Source organism: Temnothorax americanus, unplaced genomic scaffold (assembly GCF_048541705.1).
Source record: "Temnothorax americanus isolate GAGA-0224 unplaced genomic scaffold, ASM4854170v1 Scaffold65, whole genome shotgun sequence".
NCBI classification, from domain to species: domain Eukaryota; kingdom Metazoa; phylum Arthropoda; class Insecta; order Hymenoptera; family Formicidae; genus Temnothorax; species Temnothorax americanus.
Genome location: NW_027509787.1, coordinates 98,131 through 125,000, shown reverse-complemented (window position 1 = coordinate 125,000; position 26,870 = coordinate 98,131). Strand labels below are relative to the sequence as shown.

The window sequence follows — 26,870 nt, the reverse complement described above, 5'->3', positions numbered from 1 at the left end:
AAATTACGTTTATTCGACTTTCTGATAGATTCAAAAGTCTGTTCGACCAAGCCCAACTTACGTCGAATCGACGTCGAAAGAAGGTAAGTGGGGAATAAAGTTGATGTAATTTTACGGTTGAAATTAGGTAATGCAAGGCCTTTCGCCTTATAAGTCATAGTCTGATTCGGTGAAATGGACCTATCAGAAGGTCGAATATCGGTAATATTTTGGTAATTTTGACCAATTTGTGCCCTCTCTTCGACCTAACTTTTGTCTTTAAGACATCTAGTAGATGGCAGCGCTGCACATCACGAAAAAATATATATTCCATATTAGTTCTACCAAGACGGATCTATGCTACAGTCATAGCATATGGTTCAAACCAGCCATGGAAACTCAGAGTAAAATATTAATAGAGTCCACCACTACGTCGGTTTTGAAACTGAATATCGTGTGACATGTAACAGAAATATAAGTGCGAAAGAAAATTTTCTGTACATAATTTTATTTTACTTCGTTAAAAGCAACGCGATGTCGAAAATAAATAATTTAAGCAATTATTAATTAATCGTTAATTATTTAGCAATAATATTTTTTGCATTTAGCACAATAAAAATATTTTAATCTTGCACCTAACGTGAAAAGTATCGCAAAATAGATTTTTTTCAATTCTTAGTTACTCTGAAAGATATAATATAATTTATTTTATAATGCCTATAATTTTAGAAAGCGTTTTGATGTATCATGGCAGACATACTGGTTCTCATAATAATGGCTGATTTAACGTTTTCATCTGAATTTCGACCTGTAAGTCGAATTTCTCTACTGTGAAAACCAAATACTAAATTTTGAGGGCAGATTTCCTTAATTAGGGCATTTTTACTTCAAAGTCGTTGACTTTAAAATCGTCTTGTCGATCAATAAGGCATTTTGACTAATAAGTCTGATTTCCCTATTTATAAGTTAAATTGACTTCAAAGATCGACTTCGAGACACGGCGTGCTTCGAGATCTGTGGATCGATATATCGAGAAATGCCGGTCGGCTGTGCCGCGAATGTAAACATTGATCATGAGTTCACCGTGTGACGCGGTCGAGTGCGAACGTGTTTTGTTCTGTAACGACTCTTTCTCGCAAATTCGCTGTTGCTCGCGCGAATCGTCTCGATTATTTTATTTATTACAATATAGAGAGTTTCTTCTGTACTTTGTAACTTCTTGAAAAATCTCATCCCCCCGGGTGACGAGCGCCGAATTAATTCCCGTGTGTTTGCGTTTCCTAGCATAACGATCGCAAGCCTTGTACAATGAGAAAAATACAGTAGGAAGATATTAGTGTGTGTCGGGCGTTAACCTCAAATTATTCATTTATTAAAAGGTCTTACAAAATTATTTATCAGCAAATAGGAATCGATACGTACAATAATTATAGATAGGTTATGGTAACTTTCAATAATTTAAGGTCCAAGACCAATAACTAACTCTCAGGGCAATTTTGCTGGGCATTTCGACCTAAACTCGGACTAATTTCCCTTATAGGTCATTTTCCGTGGTAATCTCAACTTTGTAGTTAACTCGTAGTACGGCCGCGAGGTTTATTTCGCGCCTAAAATATTCCCTATTAGTCAAGTCAAACACACAGGACTTATATATGGTAAAAATTAGGTAATCCTGACCAATTAAGTCATATCGCCTACGAAATTGAAATTAGGTAATACAACCAGGTCACATTTCCTTCAAATGGGGGTCTAATTTTGACTTATAAGTTGAATCGACTTTGAAGGCATACCTTTGATCAAAATTTAGTCATTTACAACCTAATGTATAACCTAATGTTTAAAGTCATTAAACTTTGAAGGCATTTTGTAGGTTTGAACTACGTAATTTTCAACCTGTACTTAAGACTTCAAACGCTATTTGATTTTTAAGACATTTTTTATGTCGAAAGTTGGTAATTCTTCACTTAATTAGGGCAATCTGATTTTGGTTTGGTTAAGATGCCCTGCTTTGCTGCTTGGGATATTTACTACTAACGTACCTGTAATAGGCCAGTTATATTAGACTAATTTAAGAAGTTAACTTTCCAATTAATCTTCCTAAATATAGCAAAAAACGGCTTTGCAACATGGTTCAATAATAATGCAAAAAATCACGTAAATTTTAATAAAAAATAATTATTTTAGTGTAAAACAAGCGTTATCCGAGCTGTGCGCAATATTGAATAACTTTGCGCGTCAATAAAAAAATCAGCGTTTGTCGTACGCAACAAATACAAGGGTCTTTTTTTGTTGCAAATTTTGTCCACAACAAGATGCATACAATAAAATTTGTCTCAAATAAATTCTAAAGCTTGAAAACATCGAAAAACAAAAACTATTTTAAAAAATCAAAATTTTTTGCTTACATGGCTACAAATTAAATAAAAAGGGTCTAAAAAATCTGTTGCATCATGAAAAATATTCTTTGTAGTTCTCAGATAATGTGTGATTTTTGGAGGATTTTTAATTCTATTTTAAATTACGGAAAAAAATCACCGGCGCAACATAAAAAAAACGATGAAATTGAGGGTTTTCGGGATCCGAGTCTCGGACTTTGACGGCGCGTGCAAGCTAAACGACTGACTTGACGATAAATGTTATTCAGATCATTATTTTAGATAATTTTATGCTCTACAAGTAAGGTACGTATAGTTAGTTACCTTATCTTGCTTAGTTTTCGAGATATTTGAGAAAAAAAAGTTAATTACTTTTTATTGCGCGTTAATTTTGCGAAGCAAAATAAATCCCACTTATAGCACCTCAATTCAAACCGATTTATGATGATTGCAACCTGGGAAGATTAATTGGAAGGTTCGATGTCTAATATGACTAGCAAGGTACTCTCAATAACAATTCCCGGGAAAAAATGTTTATATACAATTTTATCTAATTATATATAACTTTGTAGATATAATTATACATGGATTTTGACCTGATCTAATTATATATAAATAGATAAAATTGTATATGATTATATGTAATTAGATCAAACTATGCATACTTCATATATATATATATATAAATAATTAGATATAATTATATATTTTTAGATACAATTAGATCAAATCTTTAATGGGTCTGTTTTTGTGGTAAATATGTAGAATCAAAAGTAAAATGATTTATTCCATATATTATAACTTGGCACTGCTTGAGACAGTGCCGTGTCTCTTGGTACTGTTTTTATACTACTCGTCAAATTTTAAATACGAGAAACGAATCCTATTAAATGCCATCTATCAGATAATCCAAATTTAAAGTTTATATATGATTATATATAATTATATATAATCTTTTTTTTATATTTGTAACACACCAAGTTTAATAAATTTTATTATGTAAACAATAAAATATATGTGTACGCACACATACATATGAAAATAAAATTATACATTATTCTTACTAGAAAAATGGTATTTTTACGCAAATTTATTATTTATTATTTCAATCAAACATTAAAATATAAATATATATATATAATTATATCTAATTTGGCGCAATTATATATGAGTTTATATACAGGGTGTCAAAAATAAAAGTAACCACTCGAATAGAGGGGGTAGATTGGGTCAAACTGAAAAGAAAAGTCTCGTACCATTTTGCAAAATTCGCAATAGTTAACGAGTTATTAAATAAAACGTCTGAGCGAATGCGCGCACAAGGAGCGATAGAGGCGGGCCTCGGCGGCTGGCTGGGCTGGCACGGTGCCCGGCGCGCGGCGAGCGGTGGGGGTCGAGAGACGAGCGGCGAGCGGGGCGCGGCGCGGCGCGGCGAACGTCGAGCGACTCGATGTTATACACTGCGACGAAAAAGTATTAGAGCCAGCCCATACTAAACTTACGATAATTCCTTCGCGTAAACGGGATTTTCCTTCGCGTAAACGGGATTTTGTAGTAACTTACAATAATTTACTCCGCGTAAACGTAGTAACAGTAGGTAGCACACGTATTGGCTATTGCATAGGCATTGCCGTAACGTCTTACGCCTTAGATAATATTAATTAGTTTAGCTTGAATTATGTGTAATAAAAACATTTAATTTTAGTAAATTTAATTATTTTGCATGTCAAAGTTTACGAGGTTTACCACAAGCCTTACTTTAACTTTTGTTTATGTTATAATAACTTTAATGGTGCGTGTCCACCTGCGAGTAAAACTCTCGAGATGAGTAGCTCTCGAGATTGATTCTCGCAAATAAACATATTCCTAAAGAGTACCTAACGGAGAATGAATCGCAGCTCTCGGCGAGCGAACTTTTCAAGACCTACTCGCAAATCGACACGACGTTATTTTACTCTCGGAGATCAGCTCGCCAAGCTCGAACGCTGTTCGTATTTTGAGAGCTACATGATGACACAAAGGAACTTATTGAATAATGCGGAAATCATGAACCATTGTAGAATACTACTGTGACAGAAATAAAAGTTTTTTTAATTTTTATGTTTTGCGAATAAAGTGCGAAAAATTCATAATTTAAAGAATTAAATAATAATATTTTTAATACATTCTTTTATTACTTGGTCAATAATTAGTTACACTTAATTTTACATACTTTGCACGTTTTAGTTACAGCGTTAAAATTAAATACATTTTTACATCGCGAATTAAGTACATAAAAAAAAAATATATATTTAATATTTACATGTAAAAATCTAACATCAAGGTATTTCGCAAACAGAAAACTAAATAATAATATCGCACTATGTATTCCATTTCACAATTTGTAAGTCTGTAGAAACTTTTAATTGTTGGGAATCTTCAATTTTAAGCTCTCTAATTTAGAGCAGATCCGACACCTGCGATCAATCCATTGCTTGACCCAGAAGGTCTTTTTGTTGTTATTTAACACCCTTTTTCTTTTTAAAATAGTACAATGTCAGAAAAATTACTCTCAAATGGACAGTGTCAGAATAACTCTCGAGAGCTACTCTGGAGAGTTTTACTCGCAGGTGGACACGCGCCTTAAAACTCTCGAGAATATCTCTCGAGAGTTATTCTGACACTGTCCATTTGAGAATAATTTTTCTGACATTGTATTCTCGCGAGCATCTCGCGGGAATCCGGAGAGTATTCTTTCGGAGAGTTCTCTCAAAACCGTATCCACTTACGTATTTTTTTAGTTGATGTCTGAGAGTGGTGACATCATAATGTCGCGTAAACGAAAGAACTTGCGGTTGCTATAGTGGCTAGCATTATTTTAAAAAGGAAAAGGATGTTAAATAACAACAAAAAGACCTTCTGGGTCAAGCAATGGATTGATCGCAGGTGCCGGATGTGCTCTAAATTAGAGAGCTTAAGATTGAAGACTCCCAACAATTAAAAGTTTCTACAGACTTACAAGTTGTGAAGTGGAATACATAGTGCGATATTATTATTTAGTTTTTAGTTTGCGAAATACCTTGATATTAGATTTTTATATGTAAATATTTTTTTTTTTTTTTTAATGTATTTAATTCGCGATGTAAAAATGTATTTAATTTCAACACTGTAACTAAAACGTGCAAACTATGTAAAACTAAAGTGTAACTAATTATTGACCAAGTAATTCAAAAATGTATTAAAAATATTCCTACCTAATTCTTTTTAAATTATGAATTTTTTTCGCATTTTATTCGCAGAACATAAAAACTTTAATTTTTTTTATTTCTGCACAGTAGTTATAAAGTATCGTTTTCCACAATAGTTCATGATTTCCGCATTGTTTAATAAATTCCTTTATGTCATCAAAGGAACAAACTTTTGCCATCTCGATTTTTACTCTCAACATGTAGCTCTCAAAATACGAACAGCGTCCGAGCTTGGCGAGCTGATCTCCGAGAGTAAAATAACGTCGTGTCGATTTGCAAGTAGGTCTTGACAAGTTCGCTCGCCGAGAGCTGCGATTCATTCTCCGTTAGGTACTCTCCAGGAATATGACTATTTGCGAGAATCAATCTCGAGAGCTACTCTCGAGAGTTTTACTCGCAGGTGCACGCACCATAAGACGTTCTATTTGTTAAAAAATAATTGTATTAAAAGAACTCAAAATAATATTTAATTTCTACATGACATACGCATAAAATGTTAAGTTATCAGTTATCACGTTGACATAAATGTAACATATGAAAATGTTAAGAAAATAATAACATAGTTGTTGTATGTGTATTTTACATTGAAGTAATAATTAAATTTTGGTAACACAAGGAAATTATACACGATTTTTTGCTGCGTACGTGCCGCGTAACGCAACATTCTCGTACGTAATTTCTGTACGTAAGGCGTAAGATACTACGGTAATGTACGTGCGCTGGCTCTTAGCCTCTCGCCTTTTCGATGGCAGGAAAATGATACGCTACCATTTCCACACCACCTTGCGGTAGATAGCTTGGTGCGTTTTTTTAAATAGTGGTTTCCCCGGTAGGCCTAATCCACTCTCATTATTTAATGCAAAAATTGTTCGAAGTGCCGTCCTCTCTCTCGTATGCAGAGTTCGGCCCTTCGTACAATATTGCGCGTCGCACGGTGCACCATGTCCGGCGTAATAGTATCGAAGGCCGCAACAATAGCTTCACGTACCTCGTTTTCTCCACCATTACGCCGCTGCTCGATTAGACTTTTTATATGACCCCATACAAAAAAGTCTAATACATTTAAATCTGGCGACCGTGCCGGCCAGGCGATTGGGCCACCACGACCCATCCACCTATCCGGAAAACGCGCGTCTAATATTTCGCGCACTTGACGACTAAAATGAGCCGAAGCTCCGTCGTGTTGAAAAATTAGCTGCGCCCGTACGCGAAGGGGCACATCCGCGAGAAGAACTGGCAATTCATTATCAATAAAATTGGCATAAATATTGCCAGTTAAACGCGGTGGGAGGAAATATGGACCGATCTGGAAATAATGAATAAAAATGTTTCTTCACTTAAACAACAAGAGAAAATTGCTTTCTTTCTACTTTTACTTACCACTTGATTCCCGATTACTCCCGCCCATACGTTTATGAACCAGCGATATTGAAAATTGCCCTCACGGACGACGTGCGGGTTTTCATCAGACCAATAAACGAAATTCCGGGAATTGAATACGCCGTTTGGTGTAAACGTCGCTTCGTCGGTCCACAGAATGTTATCCGGGAAAGATAAATTCCGTCGGCATTGCGCGAGGAACCCTACGTATGTGTTTTTCCACAGTTTATAATTATTGTACACTTAAATTACCGCGAATATAAAAAATTGATAATGACAATACCTTCACAAAAGTATATCCGTGGTTCTAGATCTCGCGCTAAAAGCTGTTGCACCCGCTGGTAGTGGTACGGATGCAACCCATTCTCTCGTAAAGTGCGATGCACCTCGTACCGAGAGAGATGATACTCGCATGCTGCACGACGCACGCTGTTGTTCGGATTTTCATAAAATGCGTCGAGTATTCTCTCTTCGTCTCGAACACGACGACGCACCGGTATGTCTTTTCTATTATGCACAAGACAACCTGTCTCACGCAATTTTTGCACAACACGATAAATAGTACGACGTGTTGGATGCACACGCCCGGGAAATCGTTCCGCATATATCCGAGCCGCGGCACGCGTATTTTCACCTGCTAGCCCGTAGGCCACTACCATATCCGTATATTCCTCCGAAGTAAATCGCATTGTCGCTGTCTATTACTATGCGAAGGTTTACGCGACTGCACAAGAAGTTGTTGTGTAGGCGATTCTAGCCAGAAACAATTGACTTTCGGCGACTGTAGACAAAAGAAAAACATACGCGGGAATCTCGGGATCAGTCGATAAGTGTTCGCGCGGTATTTGATAGCGACAATAAGATTTTCTTCTCAAGAATATAAAAATGTGATAGTTGCTTGCTAACTAGCGCAGAAAAATGCGTGCCTCGACTCGGATGTATGCGGAACGATTTCCCGGGCGTGTGCATCCAACACGTCGTACTATTTATCGTGTTGTGCAAAAATTGCGTGAGACAGGTTGTCTTGTGCATAATAGAAGAGACATACCGGTGCGTCGTCGTGTTCGAGACGAAGAGAGAATACTCGACGCATTTTATGAAAATCCGAACAACAGCGTGCGTCGTGCAGCATGCGAGTATCATCTCTCTCGGTACGAGGTGCATCGCACTTTACGAGAGAATGGGTTGCATCCGTACCACTACCAGCGGGTGCAACAGCTTTTAGCGCGAGATCTAGAACCACGGATATACTTTTGTGAAGGTATTGTCATTATCAATTTTTTATATTCGCGGTAATTTAAGTGTACAATAATTATAAACTGTGGAAAAACACATACGTAGGGTTCCTCGCGCAATGCCGACGGAATTTATCTTTCCCGGATAACATTCTGTGGACCGACGAAGCGACGTTTACACCAAACGGCGTATTCAATTCCCGGAATTTCGTTTATTGGTCTGATGAAAACCCGCACGTCGTCCGTGAGGGCAATTTTCAATATCGCTGGTTCATAAACGTATGGGCGGGAGTAATCGGGAATCAAGTGGTAAGTAAAAGTAGAAAGAAAGCTATTTTCTCTTGTTGTTTAAGTGAAGAAACATTTTTATTCATTATTTCCAGATCGGTCCATATTTCCTCCCACCGCGTTTAACTGGCAATATTTATGCCAATTTCATTGATAATGAATTGCCAGTTCTTCTCGCGGATGTGCCCCTTCGCGTACGGGCGCAGCTAATTTTTCAACACGACGGAGCTCCGGCTCATTTTAGTCGTCAAGTGCGCGAAATATTAGACGCGCGTTTTCCGGATAGGTGGATGGGTCGTGGTGGCCCAATCGCCTGGCCGGCACGGTCGCCAGATTTAAATGTATTAGACTTTTTTGTATGGGGTCATATAAAAAGTCTAATCGAGCAGCGGCGTAATGGTGGAGAAAACGAGGTACGTGAAGCTATTGTTGCGGCCTTCGATACTATTACGCCGGACATGGTGCACCGTGCGACGCGCAATATTGTACGAAGGGCCGAACTCTGCATACGAGAGAGAGGACGGCACTTCGAACAATTTTTGCATTAAATAATGAGAGTGGATTAGGCCTACCGGGGAAACCACTATTAAAAAAAAACGCACCAAGCTATCTACCGCAAGGTGGTGTGGAAATGGTAGCGTATCATTTTCCTGCCATCGAAAAGGCGAGAGGCTAAGAGCCAGCGCACGTACATTACCGTAGTATCTTACGCCTTACGTACAGAAATTACGTACGAGAATGTTGCGTTACGCGGCACGTACGCAGCAAAAAATCGTGTATAATTTCCTTGTGTTACCAAAATTTAATTATTACTTCAATGTAAAATACACATACAACAACTATGTTATTATTTTCTTAACATTTTCATATGTTACATTTATGTCAACGTGATAACTGATAACTTAACATTTTATGCGTATGTCATGTAGAAATTAAATATTATTTTGAGTTCTTTTAATACAATTATTTTTTAACAAATAGAACGTCTTATGGTGCGTGTCCACCTGCGAGTAAAACTCTCGAGAGTAGCTCTCGAGATTGATTCTCGCAAATAGTCATATTCCTGGAGAGTATACCTAACGGAGAATGAATCGCAGCTCTCGGCGAGCGAACTTGTCAAGACCTACTTGCAAATCGACACGACGTTATTTTACTCTCGGAGATCAGCTCGCCAAGCTCGGACGCTGTTCGTATTTTGAGAGCTACATGTTGAGAGTAAAAATCGAGATGGCAAAAGTTTGTTCCTTTGATGACATAAAGGAATTTATTAAACAATGCGGAAATCATGAACTATTGTGGAAAACGATACTTTATAACTACTGTGCAGAAATAAAAAAAAATTAAAATTTGTATGTGCTGCGAATAAAGTGCGAAAAAAATTCATAATTTAAAGAATTAGGTAGAAATATTTTTAATACATTTTTGAATTACTTGGTCAATAATTAGTTACACTTTAGTTTTACATAGTTTGCACGTTTTAGTTACAGTGTTGAAATTAAATACATTTTTACATCGCGAATTAAATACATTAAAAAAAAAAAATATTTACATATAAAAATCTAATATCAAGGTATTTCGCAAACTAAAAACTAAATAATAATATCGCACTATGTATTCCACTTCACAACTTGTAAGTCTGTAGAAACTTTTAATTGTTGGGAGTCTTCAATCTTAAGCTCTCTAATTTAGAGCACATCCGGCACCTGCGATCAATCCATTGCTTGACCCAGAAGGTCTTTTTGTTGTTATTTAACATCCTTTTCCTTTTTAAAATAATGCTAGCCACTATAGCAACCGCAAGTTCTTTCGTTTACGCGACATTATGATGTCACCACTCTCAGACATCAACTAAAAAAATACGTAAGTGGATACGGTTTTGAGAGAACTCTCCGAAAGAATACTCTCCGGATTCCCGCGAGATGCTCGCGAGAATACAATGTCAGAAAAATTATTCTCAAATGGACAGTGTCAGAATAACTCTCGAGAGATATTCTCGAGAGTTTTAAGGCGCGTGTCCACCTGCGAGTAAAACTCTCCAGAGTAGCTCTCGAGAGTTATTCTGACACTGTCCATTTGAGAGTAATTTTTCTGACATTGTACTATTTTAAAAAGAAAAAGGGTGTTAAATAACAACAAAAAGACCTTCTGGGTCAAGCAATGGATTGATCGCAGGTGTCGGATCTGCTCTAAATTAGAGAGCTTAAGATTGAAGATTCCCAACAATTAAAAGTTTCTACAGACTTACAAATTGTGAAATGGAATACATAGTGCGATATTATTATTTAGTTTTCTGTTTGCGAAATACCTTGATGTTAGATTTTTACATGTAAATATTAAATATATATTTTTTTTTTATGTACTTAATTCGCGATGTAAAAATGTATTTAATTTTAACGCTGTAACTAAAACGTGCAAAGTATGTAAAATTAAGTGTAACTAATTATTGACCAAGTAATAAGAGAATGTATTAAAAATATTATTATTTAATTCTTTAAATTATGAATTTTTCGCACTTTATTCGCAAAACATAAAAATTAAAAAAACTTTTATTTCTGTCACAGTAGTATTCTACAATGGTTCATGATTTCCGCATTATTCAATAAGTTCCTTTGTGTCATCATGTAGCTCTCAAAATACGAACAGCGTTCGAGCTTGGCGAGCTGATCTCCGAGAGTAAAATAACGTCGTGTCGATTTGCGAGTAGGTCTTGAAAAGTTCGCTCGCCGAGAGCTGCGATTCATTCTCCGTTAGGTACTCTTTAGGAATATGTCTATTTGCGAGAATCAATCTCGAGAGCTACTCATCTCGAGAGTTTTACTCGCAGGTGGACACGCACCATTAAAGTTATTATAACATAAACAAAAGTTAAAGTAAGGCTTGTGGTAAACCTCGTAAACTTTGACATGCAAAATAATTAAATTTACTAAAATTAAATGTTTTTATTACACATAATTCAAGCTAAACTAATTAATATTATCTAAGGCGTAAGACGTTACGGCAATGCCTATGCAATAGCCAATACGTGTGCTACCTACTGTTACTACGTTTACGCGGAGTAAATTATTGTAAGTTACTACAAAATCCCGTTTACGCGAAGGAAAATCCCGTTTACGCGAAGGAATTATCGTAAGTTTAGTATGGGCTGGCTCTAATACTTTTTCGTCGCAGTGTATAACATCGAGTCGCTCGACGTTCGCCGCGCCGCGCCGCGCCCCGCTCGCCGCTCGTCTCTCGACCCCCACCGCTCGCCGCGCGCCGGGCACCGTGCCAGCCCAGCCAGCCGCCGAGGCCCGCCTCTATCGCTCCTTGTGCGCGCATTCGCTCAGACGTTTTATTTAATAACTCGTTAACTATTGCGAATTTTGCAAAATGGTACCAGACTTTTCTTTTCAGTTTGACCCAATCTACCCCCTCTATTCGAGTGGTTACTTTTATTTTTGACACCCTGTATAATTTGATGTATCTCAACTTGAAAAAAATTTTAATATAACTTTGCATAATTTGATATAAAGTTATAAATATTTTGATATAATTACATATAATTATTTACTCGAAAAAAGAAGATAGGACTTCCGTTTCCGGAACATCAGAGGTGACAGGTGTGAGAGTGTGCGTGAGGAAAGGATAGAAAAGTGAGAGTTGAAGGAAGCAAAGGAGGGAGAGAGAGACGGAGCGAGGAAGTGTGGAGGTAAGGGAGCAAGGAGGAAGAGGGGTGAGTGGTGGAGTAGCGGGTAGAAAGGAACGAAGGGTAGAAAAGTGGAGAGTCACATAGGCGGGTTGGGCACAAACGATAGCGGGAGTAGAGGGGTGACGCGGTAAGCGACCAGAGCCGCGTGCTCAGCGCGCGGTGGGGCATGAACGTTGGTGGGAGTAGAGGGACTACTCAACGGGAGATTAGAGACAAGGTAGGACAAGCGAGGCAGGGCATAGAGTATAGGATATAGGGAGAAGTAAATTAGATAGAATAAAGAGTAAGAGGGATAGGCATAGGTAAGAGCGGCAAATGGAGTCAGGGGAGAAAATAGGAATAAAAAGTGAACAGCAGGGAAATAAAAGAAAGAAGAGAGAAGGCGAAGGGGAGAAAAAAGCGAGAGGCAGGCCAACAAAGGCGGAGGGGTTTGCAAGGCAGAGAGAAAGAACGGATAGCTTAAGGTCTGTCCTGGATCTCATACAGAAAAGGAAAAGGAAAGATATAGAGGAAGAAGCGACGGCTAGAGCAGAAAAGGAACTGTTGGATAGGTTTAACGAAACAAGGAGAGTGAATAGGTCACCACTAGCGAAGATTAAAAGAGGTGAGGAGAGTAAAGAAAGCATGGAGACAGAGGAGCTGCTGAAAAAGATCTTAAGGAAAATGGAGGTGCAAGAGGAGGAAAGAAAAAAAGATAAAGAGGAGATAAAGAATGGTATAAAAAACGAAATTAGGGGACTAAAGGAGGAATTGAAGAGAAGAGAAGAAATGTGGAAGAAACAAAAGAAAGAGCTAGAGGAAAGAGTAAGAAAACTAGAGGAAAAGGTAAATAAAAAGTTAAAAAGTTTGGAAAAGAAAGCAAGTGAGAGAAAGAAGGAGAGAAAGGGGGAGGTAAGAAAAAGAGAGGAGGAAATGGTGGGGAGAATAAGAAAGTTGGAGAGAAGGAGAAGGAAAAGAGAAGAAGGAATATAGTAATAAGGGGATTAGAAGTAAAAGAAGGAGGGAGAAGACAAGAGGTAGAAAAGCTATTGGAGGGAATAGGAGCCAAAGTAAAAGCATTAGAAGTAAAGAAAATAGGGGGGGAATGTGGTAAAGGAAGGGAAATGGTGTTGCTGAAGTTAGAGAATGAAGAGCAAAAATGGGAGGTGATGGAAAAAAAGAGGAGACTGGTGGGCAGAAAAGAGAGAATAACGGAGGACCTGTCGTGGGAGGAAAGAAGGATGAATTGGAAACTGAGAGAGATAGCAAGAAGAGAGGAAAGAGAGGGAAGGAGGGCGTGGATAAAAGCAGGCAGAATAAAGTTGGAAAATATATGGTGGAGATGGGATATGGAGGAGGAGGTGTTAAAGAATGAAAGGGGAAAGGTAAGAAAGGAGAGCGGAAGAGAGAAGGAAGAGGAGGGAGGCAAGGCAGGAAAGAGAGAAGAAGGAATGGGGATGGGGGAATAATAGGGGAAGAGGAGAAAAGAATGATAGCAGAGAAGGGCAAAAAGGAGGTCAGAAGAGAGGTGGAGAGAAGAAGGAGGTCAGTGTGGAGGATAGTATTCTGAACGTAGCTGGTTTGGAAAACAAAGATAAGGAGTTTTGGGAGGGGTTAAAGAAAGAAGATGTGATAGTCTTGATAGAGACCTGGATAGGAGAAAAGGGCTGGGAAAGAATAAGGGGGAGGATGCCAACAGGATATGAATGGGGAGTGCAAATGGCGGAAAAGAAAAACAGAAAAGGAAGAGCAATAGGAGGGATGATAATGGGAATAAGAAAGGGGTTAAAAGAGAAGGGAACGGAAATGGAAATTGACAAAGAGGGAATGATAGTGGGAAAGGTTAGGATAGGTGACGAGAACTGGAAGATTATAGGGGTGTATGCAAAGAAGGAGGAAATGGAGGAGACCTTACAAGAACTAGGGCATTTTATGGAAGAGAAAGAGGAAGGAATTACGATAATTGGAGGAGATTTCAATGCAAATACGGGGCAGGAAGGGGGGAGAGTAGAGGAAAAGGAGGGGAGAGGGCTGAGGGAGAGAGGAAGAAAATCGAAAGATAAAAAGATGGATAGAAAGGGGAGGTTGCTGGTAAAATGTGTAGAGGAGAGAAGGTGGGAGATATTCAATGAGAATGTGAGAGGGGATGAGGAGGGGAAATTCACATTTACGGGAGGAAGAGGGGAGACAGTGATAGACTATGTGATAGGGGATGGAGAGAAAAGGGAGAAAATCGAGAGCATGACGGTGGGGGATAGAGTGGACTCAGACCATCATCCCTTGGAAATGGCGGTATGGGGGAGCATGGAGGAGGGGAAAATGGAAGAAAAGAAACAGGAGAGTGTGGAATGAGGAAGAAGTAAAGATGTTCGAAGAAAGAATAGAGGAAGTAGAAGAGAAAGAGGAAGAGATAAATAAAGAATGGGACAAAATAGAAACGAGAATAGTAGAGGCAATAATAGGGGTAAAAAAGGAGGTAAAGGAAAGCAGGAATAAGAAGGTGGGGTGGTGAGACGAAGAATGCAGAGAAGCAAAGAAGGAAACAAGAAGAAAACTGAGGGAATAGAGGAAAGGTAGGGAAGAGGGCAATACATACAGAGAAAGAAGGAAGGAGTTTAAGGAGCTGTGTAAGAGGAAGAAAGAGGAGGAGAATCTGAGATGGGAGAGAAGGGCGATGGAAGCAAGAAGAGAGTCGGAGGTATGGGAGATAGTAAATAGGGAGAGAAGAAAAAAGAGAGGAATCCAGGAAGGGATTGAAGAGAAAGAATGGAAGGAATACTTTATGCAGCTGTTAGGTGGAGTAGAAGGGAGGTTGAGGATGGGAGAGGACGGGAGGAGGGAAGAAAAGGAAGGAGAGGAGGAAAAGGAGATAAGCATAGAAGAAATAAGTAGGACAATAAAGAAGTTAAAGGGATGGAAAAGCAATATGAAAGGATGGGATACCAGGTGAGGTGTGGAAATATGGGGGGAAGGAGTTGGAGACTTGGGCATGGAGATATATAAACAGAGTATGGAAAAGGGGAAGTTGGCCGGAAAATTGGAGAGAAGGATTAATCGTCCCAATCGTAAAGAAAGGGGAAAGAAAAAAGGTGGAGGAGTACAGAAGGGTGACAATAATGTCGTCGCTGTACAAGGTGTACACGGCCATTATTGCGGAAAGGTTGAGAGAAGAGCTAGAGAAAAAGGGAATTATACCACATAATCAGACGGGCTTCAGAAGGGGAATGGGAACTGTGGATAATATCTATGTTTTAAACTACTTGGTGAATAGGAAGCTGGAGAAGAAAGGGGGAAAGTTAATAGCATGTTTCGTAGACCTTAAGGCGGCATTTGACTCGGTAGATAGGGGGGTGCTAATAAAAGCAATGAGGGAAAGGGAAATAAGGGAAAGGCTGGTGAGAAGGACGGAGGAGTTGCTGAGGGAGACGAGAAGTAGAGTAAGGGTAGGTAACGATATAGGAGAGGAATTCTGGACGGGGAGGGGGGTAAGACAGGGTTGCCCGCTAAGCCCGTTATTGTTTAACGTGTTACTAGCGGATATGGAGAAGGAAATGGGCAGGGTAAAATGGGGAGGAATAATGTTAGGAGGTAAGAGGATATATACGCTGGCATATGCTGACGATGTAGTGCTAATCGCAGAGGACGAGGAGCAAATGAGGAGTATGTTAGAAAAATTAGAGGAGTACTTACGGAAGAAAAGACTGGAGTTGAATGTGGAGAAAACGAAAATAATGAGGTTTAGGAAAGGAGGAGGGAGGGACAGTAAAAAAAGATAGAGATGGGAAGGGAAAGAATTAGGAGATACCTGGGTTATGTGTTTCAATAGAACGGAGGACAGGAAGCGCAGGTAAAGGAAAAGATTAGGAAAGCGGCGGCGGTGATAGGAAAGGTATGGGGGATATGGAAGAGACGGTTTGGGAAAGACTGGGGAAAAAGACTGTGGTTGTTTGGTGTGATAGGCTGGTGTGGACGGTGATGGGATATGGAGCAGAAATATGGGGATGGAGAGAAAGAAAAGGGATAAAAAGGATGGAAGAAAGGTATATTAGATGGGTCTTAAGAGTGGACGGGAGAACACCGTGGTACCTTGTTAGGGAAGAGTTGCAAAGGGAGAAGATAAGAAGGAAAGCAGGGATGAGAGCATGGAGATTTAAGAAAAAGTTAGAGAAGGGTAGAGGAAGCAAATTGGCGAGGCGGTGTTGGAAAAAGATGAAAGGAAGGGAGAGGGAAGGGAAAGCAGGCTCGAGTTGGGAAAGAGAGAGAGGGAAGTTCTTCGAAGAAAGAGGAGTGAAGTTAGAAGAATTGAAAAGGTTGAGAGAAGACGGAGATTGGTTTGGTAAGCTGGTTGGGGGAGATAAGGAGAGGCAGAGGAGAGAGAGATGGGAGAAGATCGAGAAGTCAAAGTATAACAAATGGTATAAGTGGATAAAAGGAGGGGGTATTCCGGGATATTTGAAGAAGGAATGGGGAGGTGATAGGTGATAGGAATAGAAGCGGAAGTGAGCTGTAAGAGATTGAAGATGGCGGAGAGGGAGGTGTAAGAATGACAGTAATAGGACTACAATGATTGGAACAGAAAAGAAGATTCATGATGGAGCAAAGAAGATTAAGAGAAAGAGAGATAAGAATAGATGATGATCTGACATGGAAGGAGAGAAAGATGAGATGGAAGATGGAATTCAGAAGACATTGCAAGACAGAAGAGAAGAAATGGTAAGAGAGTAAGGGTAGAATATGGAAAAATCCAAATAAAAAGAAAATGGTGGAAATGGGAGGAGGATGAAGAGATATTGCGAGACAACGAAGGGAGAGTGTGGAAGAAGGGGGAGGAAAAATAAGAGAAGCAGAGAATGGAAGCAATCCCGAAGAGGAAGACGGAGGGAACAATGAAGTAAAAAAGAGAATAAAGAAGAGAACGTAGGAAGAAGGGGCAGAGATGAGGATAAGGGATATGGAAAGAGAGAGGAAAAAAAGACAGGAAGGAGGAAGAGATTTGAAAGGTGGCTTTCTGGAACGTGGTGGGTAAAACAAACAAGGATAAGGAGTTCTGGAGAGGGATAAAGGAATGGGAAGTAGTGATAATGATGGAGACATGGTTGGATAAGATGAGATGGGAAAAAGTGAAAGAGAAAATCCTAAGCTAATACAGATGGAGAGTGCAGATACCGACCAGGAAGAACAAAAAAAGAAGAGCGAGTGAAGGCATGTTATTAGGAATACGGAAAGGAATAGAAGAGGTAAATGAAGAAAGAAGGTTGGAGGAAAAAAAAGAAAAAATCAAATGTAAGATAAGAATAGGAGAGTAAATTTGGAGAATAATAAGATTATATGTAAATAATGATATAGACAAGAAACTAGAAGGCTTGAAGGATAGGACGGAAGAGGGGGGAAAAGGGAGTAAGAATTATAATAGGGGGAGACTTTAATGCTAGAACGGGTGAGAAAGGAGGTTGGGAAGAAGAGGACGAAGGAAAAATGAAAGGAGGAAGGAGAATATCAAAAGACAAGAAAATAAATAAGAACAGTAGAAGGTTATTGGAATATGTAGAGGAAAGAGGATGATATTAAATAGAGGCGTGAAAGGAGATGAGGAAGGTGAATTTACATACACAGAAGAGAAAGGCAAGACAGTTATAGATTACGTTATAGGAGAGGGAGGTTAAAGAAAAAATGGAAAGACTGGAAGTAGGAGAAAGAGTAGACTCAGACCATCATCCACTAATAGTATGGGTGAGAGGTAAGCTTAAGAGAAAGCAGAGAAGAAGAGAAGGAGAAAGAATAAGAAGAAGAGGAGCGAGGAAGGAAGAACGCAATTCAAAGAGAAGTTAGGGAGGATAGAAGGAGGAAAATGGGAACTACAAGAAGAGATAGAAGTAGGAATGTCGAGGATAAGAAAAGAGAACAGAATGAAAATGAGAATGGGAGAATGGCTAACAAGAACAGAAGAAAGTGGTGGAATGAAGAATGCAGAGAGAGAAAAAGAAAAGTGAGGAGAGAACTGAGAAAATGGAAAAGAGATATTCAAGGTCAAACTAATGACATCATCTTATCGAAACCGTACAACTTTTGTCTGAAACATTTTTGTTGAAAATGCTTTGTTGAAAAATTATCAAGGTGCGTTTTTTAAAATAGGACACCTTGTATAATGATATATGGACCCATATATAATTTTATATGAAATACCAAATTTCATGTATATATAATCACATATAATCATATATATTTATATATAATTATATATAATTATATATAATCTTTTTTTCTTGTTTACAAATCTTGTTTACAAAAGTTACAAATCCTATCTAAATACATGGTCCATATATGGACTTCGCATGTGGACTTTTGATCGTGTATAAAGCTGGATCTAATCAACCAAATTTTAAAGAATTATATATAAAATAGGGGTAGAAAAGACTGAAGAATCTAATAAAATTATGAATAGTCCAATATCTCAAAATTGGCGGAAGTTAGAGCAACCACGAACATTTCTAAAAAAATTCAAAATTTTATAAAGAAAGAATCTTTTTACCAATTATCGCCAAATTCAATACCAACCTTCTTTTAATGATACTTTATATAAAATTACATGTATAACTTATACATGTAACTTTTTAAGCAAAAATCGGTAATTACTTCACCGATTCTCACCAAATTCAATACTTTCCTTAACTGATATTCTATCCATCAAATAACACACATTTTTTAAGCAGAAATCGGTAATCTCTTTACCGATCCTCACCAAATTCAATAACAATCTTCCTTTAATTTTTTATCCTTCAAATAACTTAGGGTAGACCGAGGCGAATTGGATTAATATAAGTTTTAAGATAGTTTTTGTTAGTGTTTTGTTTCAAACGAGCTGTTTTATCGTGCTAATTAGTAATCCGATTCGCCTCGATCTACTCTATATATTTTTTAGGCAGAAACTTTTTTACCAATCTTCGCCAAATTCAAAACAACCTTCTTTTAATGATACTTTATATATAAGATTACATGTATAACTTGTACATTTTTTAGGCAAAAATTGGTAACCCCTTCACCGATCATTGCCAAATTCAACACCAACCTACCTTTAATAATACTCTATCCATAAAGAAAATGAAGCTTGATATTTCAAAATTTGCGGAAATTAAAGTAATTATCAATTAAGCTTTTCATTTTCATCAGGCTATAATTGGCAAATAATTATCGTGACGATTCGACCATTGGTTTTGGTTCTGTATTCGTCAAGACGTTAATAATCTTTTATGCTTATAAGCATCTCATTTTTAAAATAATTTAAATTAAATTAAATTATTAAATTTATTGCGAAAAATATTACCTCAGCCAGGGTTCGAACTTGAAACCTCCCTCATTCCGTGTAGGGCGTATCAATTCGACCACTGAGGCATGTGATAAAATTTATCGCAATAACACACTAAACAATAATAAGATGGAAACACCGATATTCAGCCGCGGTGTAGGTATAATAAACCTAAAGCACATTCGTAAACTGCCAACAATATAATAAACAATTAAGTTTTTCATTTTCATCCGGCTATAATTGGCAAATTAGAGTAATCATGTAGATTTTTTTTAGATAGAAATCGGTAACCCTTTTATTATTAGCAATTTTTATTAATTCTATTATATTCTTCAGTTTTTTCTACCCCTATTTCATATATAATTCTTTAATATTTGATTAATCAGTTCTTGAATTATAGAAGTTTCGGTAAATTTGGCACACACACACACACACACACACACACACACATATACACATACGGAAATTTTTTAAAATTACGATTTTCCGACGTTTTAAACATTCTGAACACATTGGCATCAAAAACTAAAAAAACAATATTTTCTTTGGTCTTTTCTATCCCTATTTTATATATAATTCTTTAAAATTTGGTTGATTAGACCTAGCTTTATATGCGATCAAAGATCCATATACGAAGTTTATGAAAACAAAGCTTCCTCTATGAGGTAGCAAAAAGACATGTTAAATCGATACTCGTATCTCTCGAAGTCTTTTCGAAAGTCTCGAAATTTATTGTTGACTTTTTTGCGATGCTGATTGGTTCTCTCGCTGCGCTAACTTCGTGAGCGTCTGTCGTAGCATAATTTTAACAGTTGTGTATATCTGTTGCTAAATAGCGCGCGCGTAGCGCGCGTTTGTGATGTCTAGTCATCATCACCATCTTATCTAAAAAATCTAAAAAAGTATCTAAAAAAGGCATGTAAAGTCGATACTCGAATCTATCGAAGTTTATTGTTGTCGCTTGCCGATTGGTTCTCTCGCTGCGCTTACTTCAGAGTAGCTGTTATCGTATATTTTGACAGTTGTGTGTAATGTTAAAGCTAAATAGCGCGCGTTTGTGATGTCTAGTGTAATCTAAATAATAGGTAAAATAATATTAATCTTGCAAAATAATACTAAACAAAGCTAAGTCGAGACTTTGTTATGTTCGCGTTAGGTTGTTTGATCTAGAATAGACTTTACATCATTAAACTTGTTATGAGAAAAGCCACAAACACTTTATATAAAACTGATTTTATTTAAAAAAATTAAATTTATTTCAAAATTGCATTAAATCTATAGTTCGAGATTAAATATTTTTATGTAAAAATCTGTCTTTTTTAATACTATTTAATCCCTAAAAAGTACCGGTAATATTCGAGTAAGTATATTAATCAGAACGGGAATACCCTGCATATGTCACATTGTTGTAAGTACCTATACATATATGCGCCACACCTTCTTGCCACTATTATTACTATTATTATTATTATCAGTTTTTTACATTTCTATATCTCATAAAAATATACAAGATATATATAAACATACAAAACGTATTATCATATAGAGAGACTACATACTTGTTTCTGCTTATATTTAATAGCTAGTTTAAGCCGGTCCAAGGTCTGCCTCTCTCCAGGGTCCCAATTCTCGCCAGTAGGATTGTAGTTTAACATTACTTCCAATTCGTAAGACGTGCGCGCGTGGTCCAATAAGGAGGTCGCAAATTGCTGCGTTTGTTCCCGCATCTCCTGAATGTAGAATTATATTTAAGACAGACGAATACGTACATTTGTGTATTTGAGAGAACTTAATGCTAGATTAAGCTTGTGGAATTTGAATGTTTACTTGAATTAGTGTTTTTAAAAAATAATGCATAAATGGAGTTAGCAATGGGATTAAATATCTTATAAATAAGTTCAAATCTGTAGATTACAGTTTCAAACTCTCTATGAGTATTTTGAAAAATAAAAGCAGTATGTTCAAGTAGACTCGAACTTTGACCAAATGGATTCAAATTCTCTATGATTTTATCGAAAAACAAAAATTGTACTTCCACGTAAGACTTCCAGATAGCACATATGTGTGTTAGTTTCTATACGTTTCTTAAACATATATAATTGCATTTAAGAAACATTATCATCAATGTCATTGACCTCTATCAAGTTAGCCCCCCCACCATCGCAAAAAAATCTGCACTTATTAAAAAATTTAGTGCTATTTATGTGCTAATTTGTTGCTCTAGTCCGGATTTTGTTGCTCAAGCCGTTTAGCAGGAAACGGCGATCGAAATGGGGGGGGGGCAGCTTGTCGTCAAGCTAGCCCCCCCCCTATATTAAAAAATACATATAGAGTGCTCAAATCTAAAAAAACCAATACACCAGAATTTGTTGCTTTTTTGTTGCTCCATGATAGCGTGAAAACATTTTTGAAATATAATGTTTTTTACAAAATACGTATATCCGAATACTTAACAGACAGCACTATATTGACTACATCTTAAACAACGTTATATTTCCAAAATGTTTTTACGTTATCTTAAATCAACAAAATAGCAACAAATTCTGGGGGGGGGTCAGTTTGACACAAATTCTAGCCTCACCACATACTAAAATAAAACAAGTAAAAGTGTGCAAGTAGAAACCTGCACATTGCTTCCTCATAGTTTTTAAGTGTGCAAGTAGAAACCTTTGCTCACAAAGCTTCCTCTATTTGTTTTGGCTCCCTCATAGAGGAAGCTTTGTGAGCAAAGGTTTCTACTTGCAAAAAACCCCTTTACCGATCATCGCCAAATTCAATACCGACTTTCCTTGAATGATACTCTATTGATAAAAAAAAAAATAAATAAATAAAAAAAATAAAAAAAAAATAAAAAAAAACCACCAGCCCGATATCTCAATATTTGCGAAAGTTAGAGCAACTAGTACTTGCATCTCGTTTTTAACTTGAATATAAGACCCGACTATGAATACCGGCATTAAAGAACTATATAAAATAGAAATAGAGAAGACTGAAGAATATAACAAAATTAAAAATACACCGATATCTTAAAATTTACAGAAGTTAAAGCTATTACAAACATTTTTCTAAAGATTAGGGTCCTTTGATCACGTTTAAAGCTGAGTCTAATCAACCAAATCTTAAAGAATTATATATGAAATAGGGGTAGAAAAGACTGAAAAATATAATAAAATTAAAAATAGATCGATATCTCCAAATTTGCGGAAATTAAAGCATAAACAAACATTTCTGCAAAAATTCAAAATTTTATTAAAAAAGAACCCCTTGATTATTAGCAATTTTTATTAATTTTATTATATTCTTCAATCTTTTCTACTCCTATTTCATATACAATTCGTTAAGATTTGGTTGATCAGTTCTGGAGTTATAGATGTAGCTGCACTGCTGAACTAGTGCACACTGGTGCAATAAGTTAGAATGAGACAGGTATATTTTGTTTTACTTTAACTCACTGCACCAGTGTGCACTAGTTCAGCAGTGCAGCTACAAAAAACAGACCATTTTCTCGTGCGTTATCCAACCGTGCGCCAAGTGGTCGGGGATTTTGAGGAAGCTCACCTCAGGATCATCCAGGATGCGACGGATGAAGAATTCGCTGCCGAGGACGCGATTCGCGACGATTTCGACCGGATGCGTTTCGCGGTAATAGGAAGATACGAAACTTTAACCGCCGCGGAGCGAGCAGCCGCACAACAGTTGTCGCGACCCGCGCCTACTTTGGCCATCAAATTGCCGAAGATCGATCTCCCTAAATTCGAGGGCGACCTTGCCCTATGGCCGTCCTTCATCGCTTTATTCGACACGGCAATCCACGGGAATCCTGGGGTCGCCGAAATACAAAAGTTTCAATATTTGTTAGCCTCGCTGTCGGGAGAGGCTCTTGGCGTCGTAAAGAACTTACCGTTGACCGCGGAGAATTACGTGATCGCGTACGATACGCTTCGGGGGCGCTATCAAAACAGGCGAAAGTTGGCCACGCATTATTGGCGCGCTTTCGCACACGCCAAACCCTTGGTCGCGGATACCGCCGAGTCACTCCGAGCCCTGCTGGACGTGTTCACCGAGAACACGCGCGCCCTGCAGATGATGGGTTATCCGGTGGAAGCGTGGGATTTCGTACTATTGAACCACTTGTTAGAGAAGCTCACACCTACGCTACGGAAGAAATTCGAGGCAACCCATATGTCCGCGGAACCACCCCGGTATGAACAATTGACCACGTTTCTAGCGGGATATTGCACGGTGCTCGCGGCGGTGTCGGACGCTTCACCGCAATCAAACAAATTGAAGGCGCAAAATCAATCGTCGAGGAGGGCCGCGTCGACAAACTCGCTCGTCGCGCGGAATGCCGCGTGCCCCAAGTGTGGGGAGCAGCATTTACTGGCTAAGTGCCCCGAGTTCTTAAAACTCTCAACCAAGGACCGACATAATTTCGCTCGAGAAAAAGGACTTTGCCTAAACTGCTTTCGGGCAGGACATAATCTAAAGAGTTGCCCTAGCTCTTGGGCCTGCCGGTCCTGTCAGGCGAAACACCACACCCTCCTGCATTTCGAGCGGGCTACCGACCCGCCTGCCGCGACCGCCCCGGCGGTCCCGCCGGCCGTTAACGAAACCGTGGCGCCCGCGAGCGCGGTCGAGAAACCGATCATCTCGATGGCGAGCATCTCAAGCCGCGTCGTCCTCCTGTCGACCGTTCGGACGGAGGCGCTCGACGCCTACGGCAGCGCGTTTCCGGTCCGCCTGTTATTCAATAGCGCGAGTCAGGCGAATTTCGTCACCGAGAGCTGCCTCAAACGGGGGGGCTTTGCTCGGACAAGGCATCGGGCAACCGTGTTGGGCGTCAACGACAACAAAACCGCCACCACAAGAGGCATCACCTCGTTCGTTGTTCGGGCGCGAGATCGGGAGAACCTCCGGTTCCCGATCGAGGCCACGGTGCTCTCGCGCATTACCTCGCCGCTACCCCATACCCGCGTCGACGCGAAATCATGGAGCCACCTACGGGGGCTGCCGCTCGCGGATCCGGAGTACCACTTACCCGACGCCGTCGACATTCTACTGGGGGCGGACTCATTCGTGTCGGTGTTGCGCAACGGGCGGCGTACCGGCAGAACGGGCGAACGGACGCATTCAACACTGCATTCGGCTGGGTATTAATGGGCGCGATCTCGCCGTCGTTGCGCGAGCAACGGTTGCATTCCCTCGCCACCACCATCGAATCCATTGACGCCGCGGTGGAACGATTCTGGAGTTTGGAGGAGGTTCCGGAACAGATTCCTTGCTCCAACGAGGATCGACGTTGTAAGGAGTGCTTCGAACAGACCACCTATCGCGATCATTCGGGACGCTTCGTCGTGAAATACCCCTTCGCGTCCGACCCTCCGGTCTTCATGGACTCTCGGCCGATAGCCGTTAACAGATTGCGCGCACTCGAGCGCCGCTTTAAGGCGAACTGGGAGCTTCGAAACAGCTATAACGCATTCATGCGGGATTACCTCGACAGCGGGCACATGGAATTGGCAAGCGAGCCACCCCCCGCGGACGGTCGCGTTTACTATTTACCCCATCATGGGGTTCACAAGCTGGATAGCACCACGACTATACTTCGAGTCGTTTTCGACGCCTCGTCGAAGTGCCCGAATGGGCAGTCGCTGAACGACACGCTCCTCAGTGGTCCGAGGTTGCAACCGGAGATTATCGCGGTTCTACTCCGATTTCGCGCGGAACCCGTGGCCCTTACCGCGGACGTAAGACAGATGTTCCGACAAATCTGGATAAACCCGGAACACCGAAACTATCAGCGCATCGTTTGGCGTTTTTCGGAGTCGGATCCCGTTCTCGACTACTTGCTCACGACGATTATTTTCGGTAGCACGGCTTTGCCGTTTCTGGCGATATACTGCCTCCTTAAGTTGGCTCACGATCATCGAGTTAGGTACCCCTTGGTCTACGTTACACTGCTCGAGTCACTATACGTGGACGACGTCGTCACCAGCGTCCGCACTGTCGAACGAGCCATCGCGCTTCGCGATCAATTGCTCGAATTATTTCGGAGCGCCGGCTTTGAGTTGCGAAAGTGGGCGAGCAGCCATCCCGCCGTGTTGGAGGGGCTCGACCCAGAGGTCTGCAGCCAGACAATGCTGTCCTTCGAGATGCCCGGAAATCAGGCACTCAAGGTGCTGGGCCTTCGTTGGCACTCGCAGTCGGATAGCTTTGGGTTCTCGCTCAACCCGCTCACTAGGAGGTGCACTAAACGTACGATATTGTCAGAGGTAACCCGTATTTTCGATCCCTTGGGATTCTTGGCGCCATTGACCTTTACCGCGAAGCGACTAATACAGCGATTGTGGACGTTGGGGCTCGGGTGGGACGACGAACCACCATTAGATGTCAGCCGACAATGGCAACGGTATCAGGCCGAATTCGACGCGCTGGCTTCCCTGCGTATCCCTTGCACCTTTTCCGCGGGCGATGACGTTCGGCGCGAAATACATGGCTTCTGCGACGCGAGCGAACAAGGATACGGGGCGGTGGTATACCTGCGTGTTATAACCCCTTCGGAGACTAGAGTCGTGATCCTTTGCGCCAAGTCAAAGGTAGCCCCGCTACGCGCCATCTCTCTACCTCGACTAGAGCTCTGCGCCGCGTTGCTCCTCGCGAACCTGATGGCTTACGTCCGTCAGGTCCTACGGGGACACTTGAATATCGATGAAGAGTACGCCTGGTCTGACGCCAAGGTGGTCCTCTACTGGATCCTTTCTTCCCCGCACCGGTGGAAGACTTTCGTGCGTAATCGCGTCGCTCGAATACAAGAGAAAACTCCGGTATCGGCCTGGGGGCATGTCGTCACCGAATGCAATCCGGCCGATCACTGCTCGCGCGGACTTTTCCCTCGCGAACTCGTGGCAAATTCATTATGGTGGAGAGGCCCTGAATGGTTGATAGATTTCGAGTCCCGCACCGAGCCGGCATTTGACGAGGCGGGTCAGTGCGAGGAGGAAAGAATCGCTACACTCGTCGTGTACGAGACACCCAATGTCATTTCGTCATTACTAAACAGACATTCGTCGTTAGATAAAATTAGTAGGGTAATCGCGTATATCATACGGTTTACGATTCGATCCAGGGCCAAGCCGGTACCCGCGACCTTGGCCGTGGATCAACTCGAAGCGCATTCGGCGCTACTGGCGGTAGTAAAATTGGTTCAGAGAGTCCTTCGGCGAGGAAATCGATCGATTAAGGAACGGAAGGAGGCTCCCCAAGCCGCTCAGCAAACTCGCTCCGTTTCTAGACCCAACGGGACTTTTCAGGGTGGGCGGCAGACTCAGCCACTCGGGACTGAGTTTCGAATTCAAACACCCCGTGCTGCTACCGAATGCCCACCGACTCACCGAGCTCATTATCGAACAGGTGCAC

General features: G+C 40.1%; 1 protein-coding gene across 1 annotated transcript in view; it reads right to left on the bottom strand.

Annotated features, from left to right (window-relative positions):
• Window positions 1-26,870, bottom strand: part of Trp (transient receptor potential) — a 207,921-nt gene that overhangs the window by 129,527 nt on the left and 51,524 nt on the right. Inside the window, exon 6 of the mRNA XM_077421230.1 lies at window positions 21,014-21,184. Coding sequence (XP_077277356.1) covers window positions 21,014-21,184 — 171 coding nt within the window. The remainder of the gene's footprint in view (window positions 1-21,013; window positions 21,185-26,870) is intronic.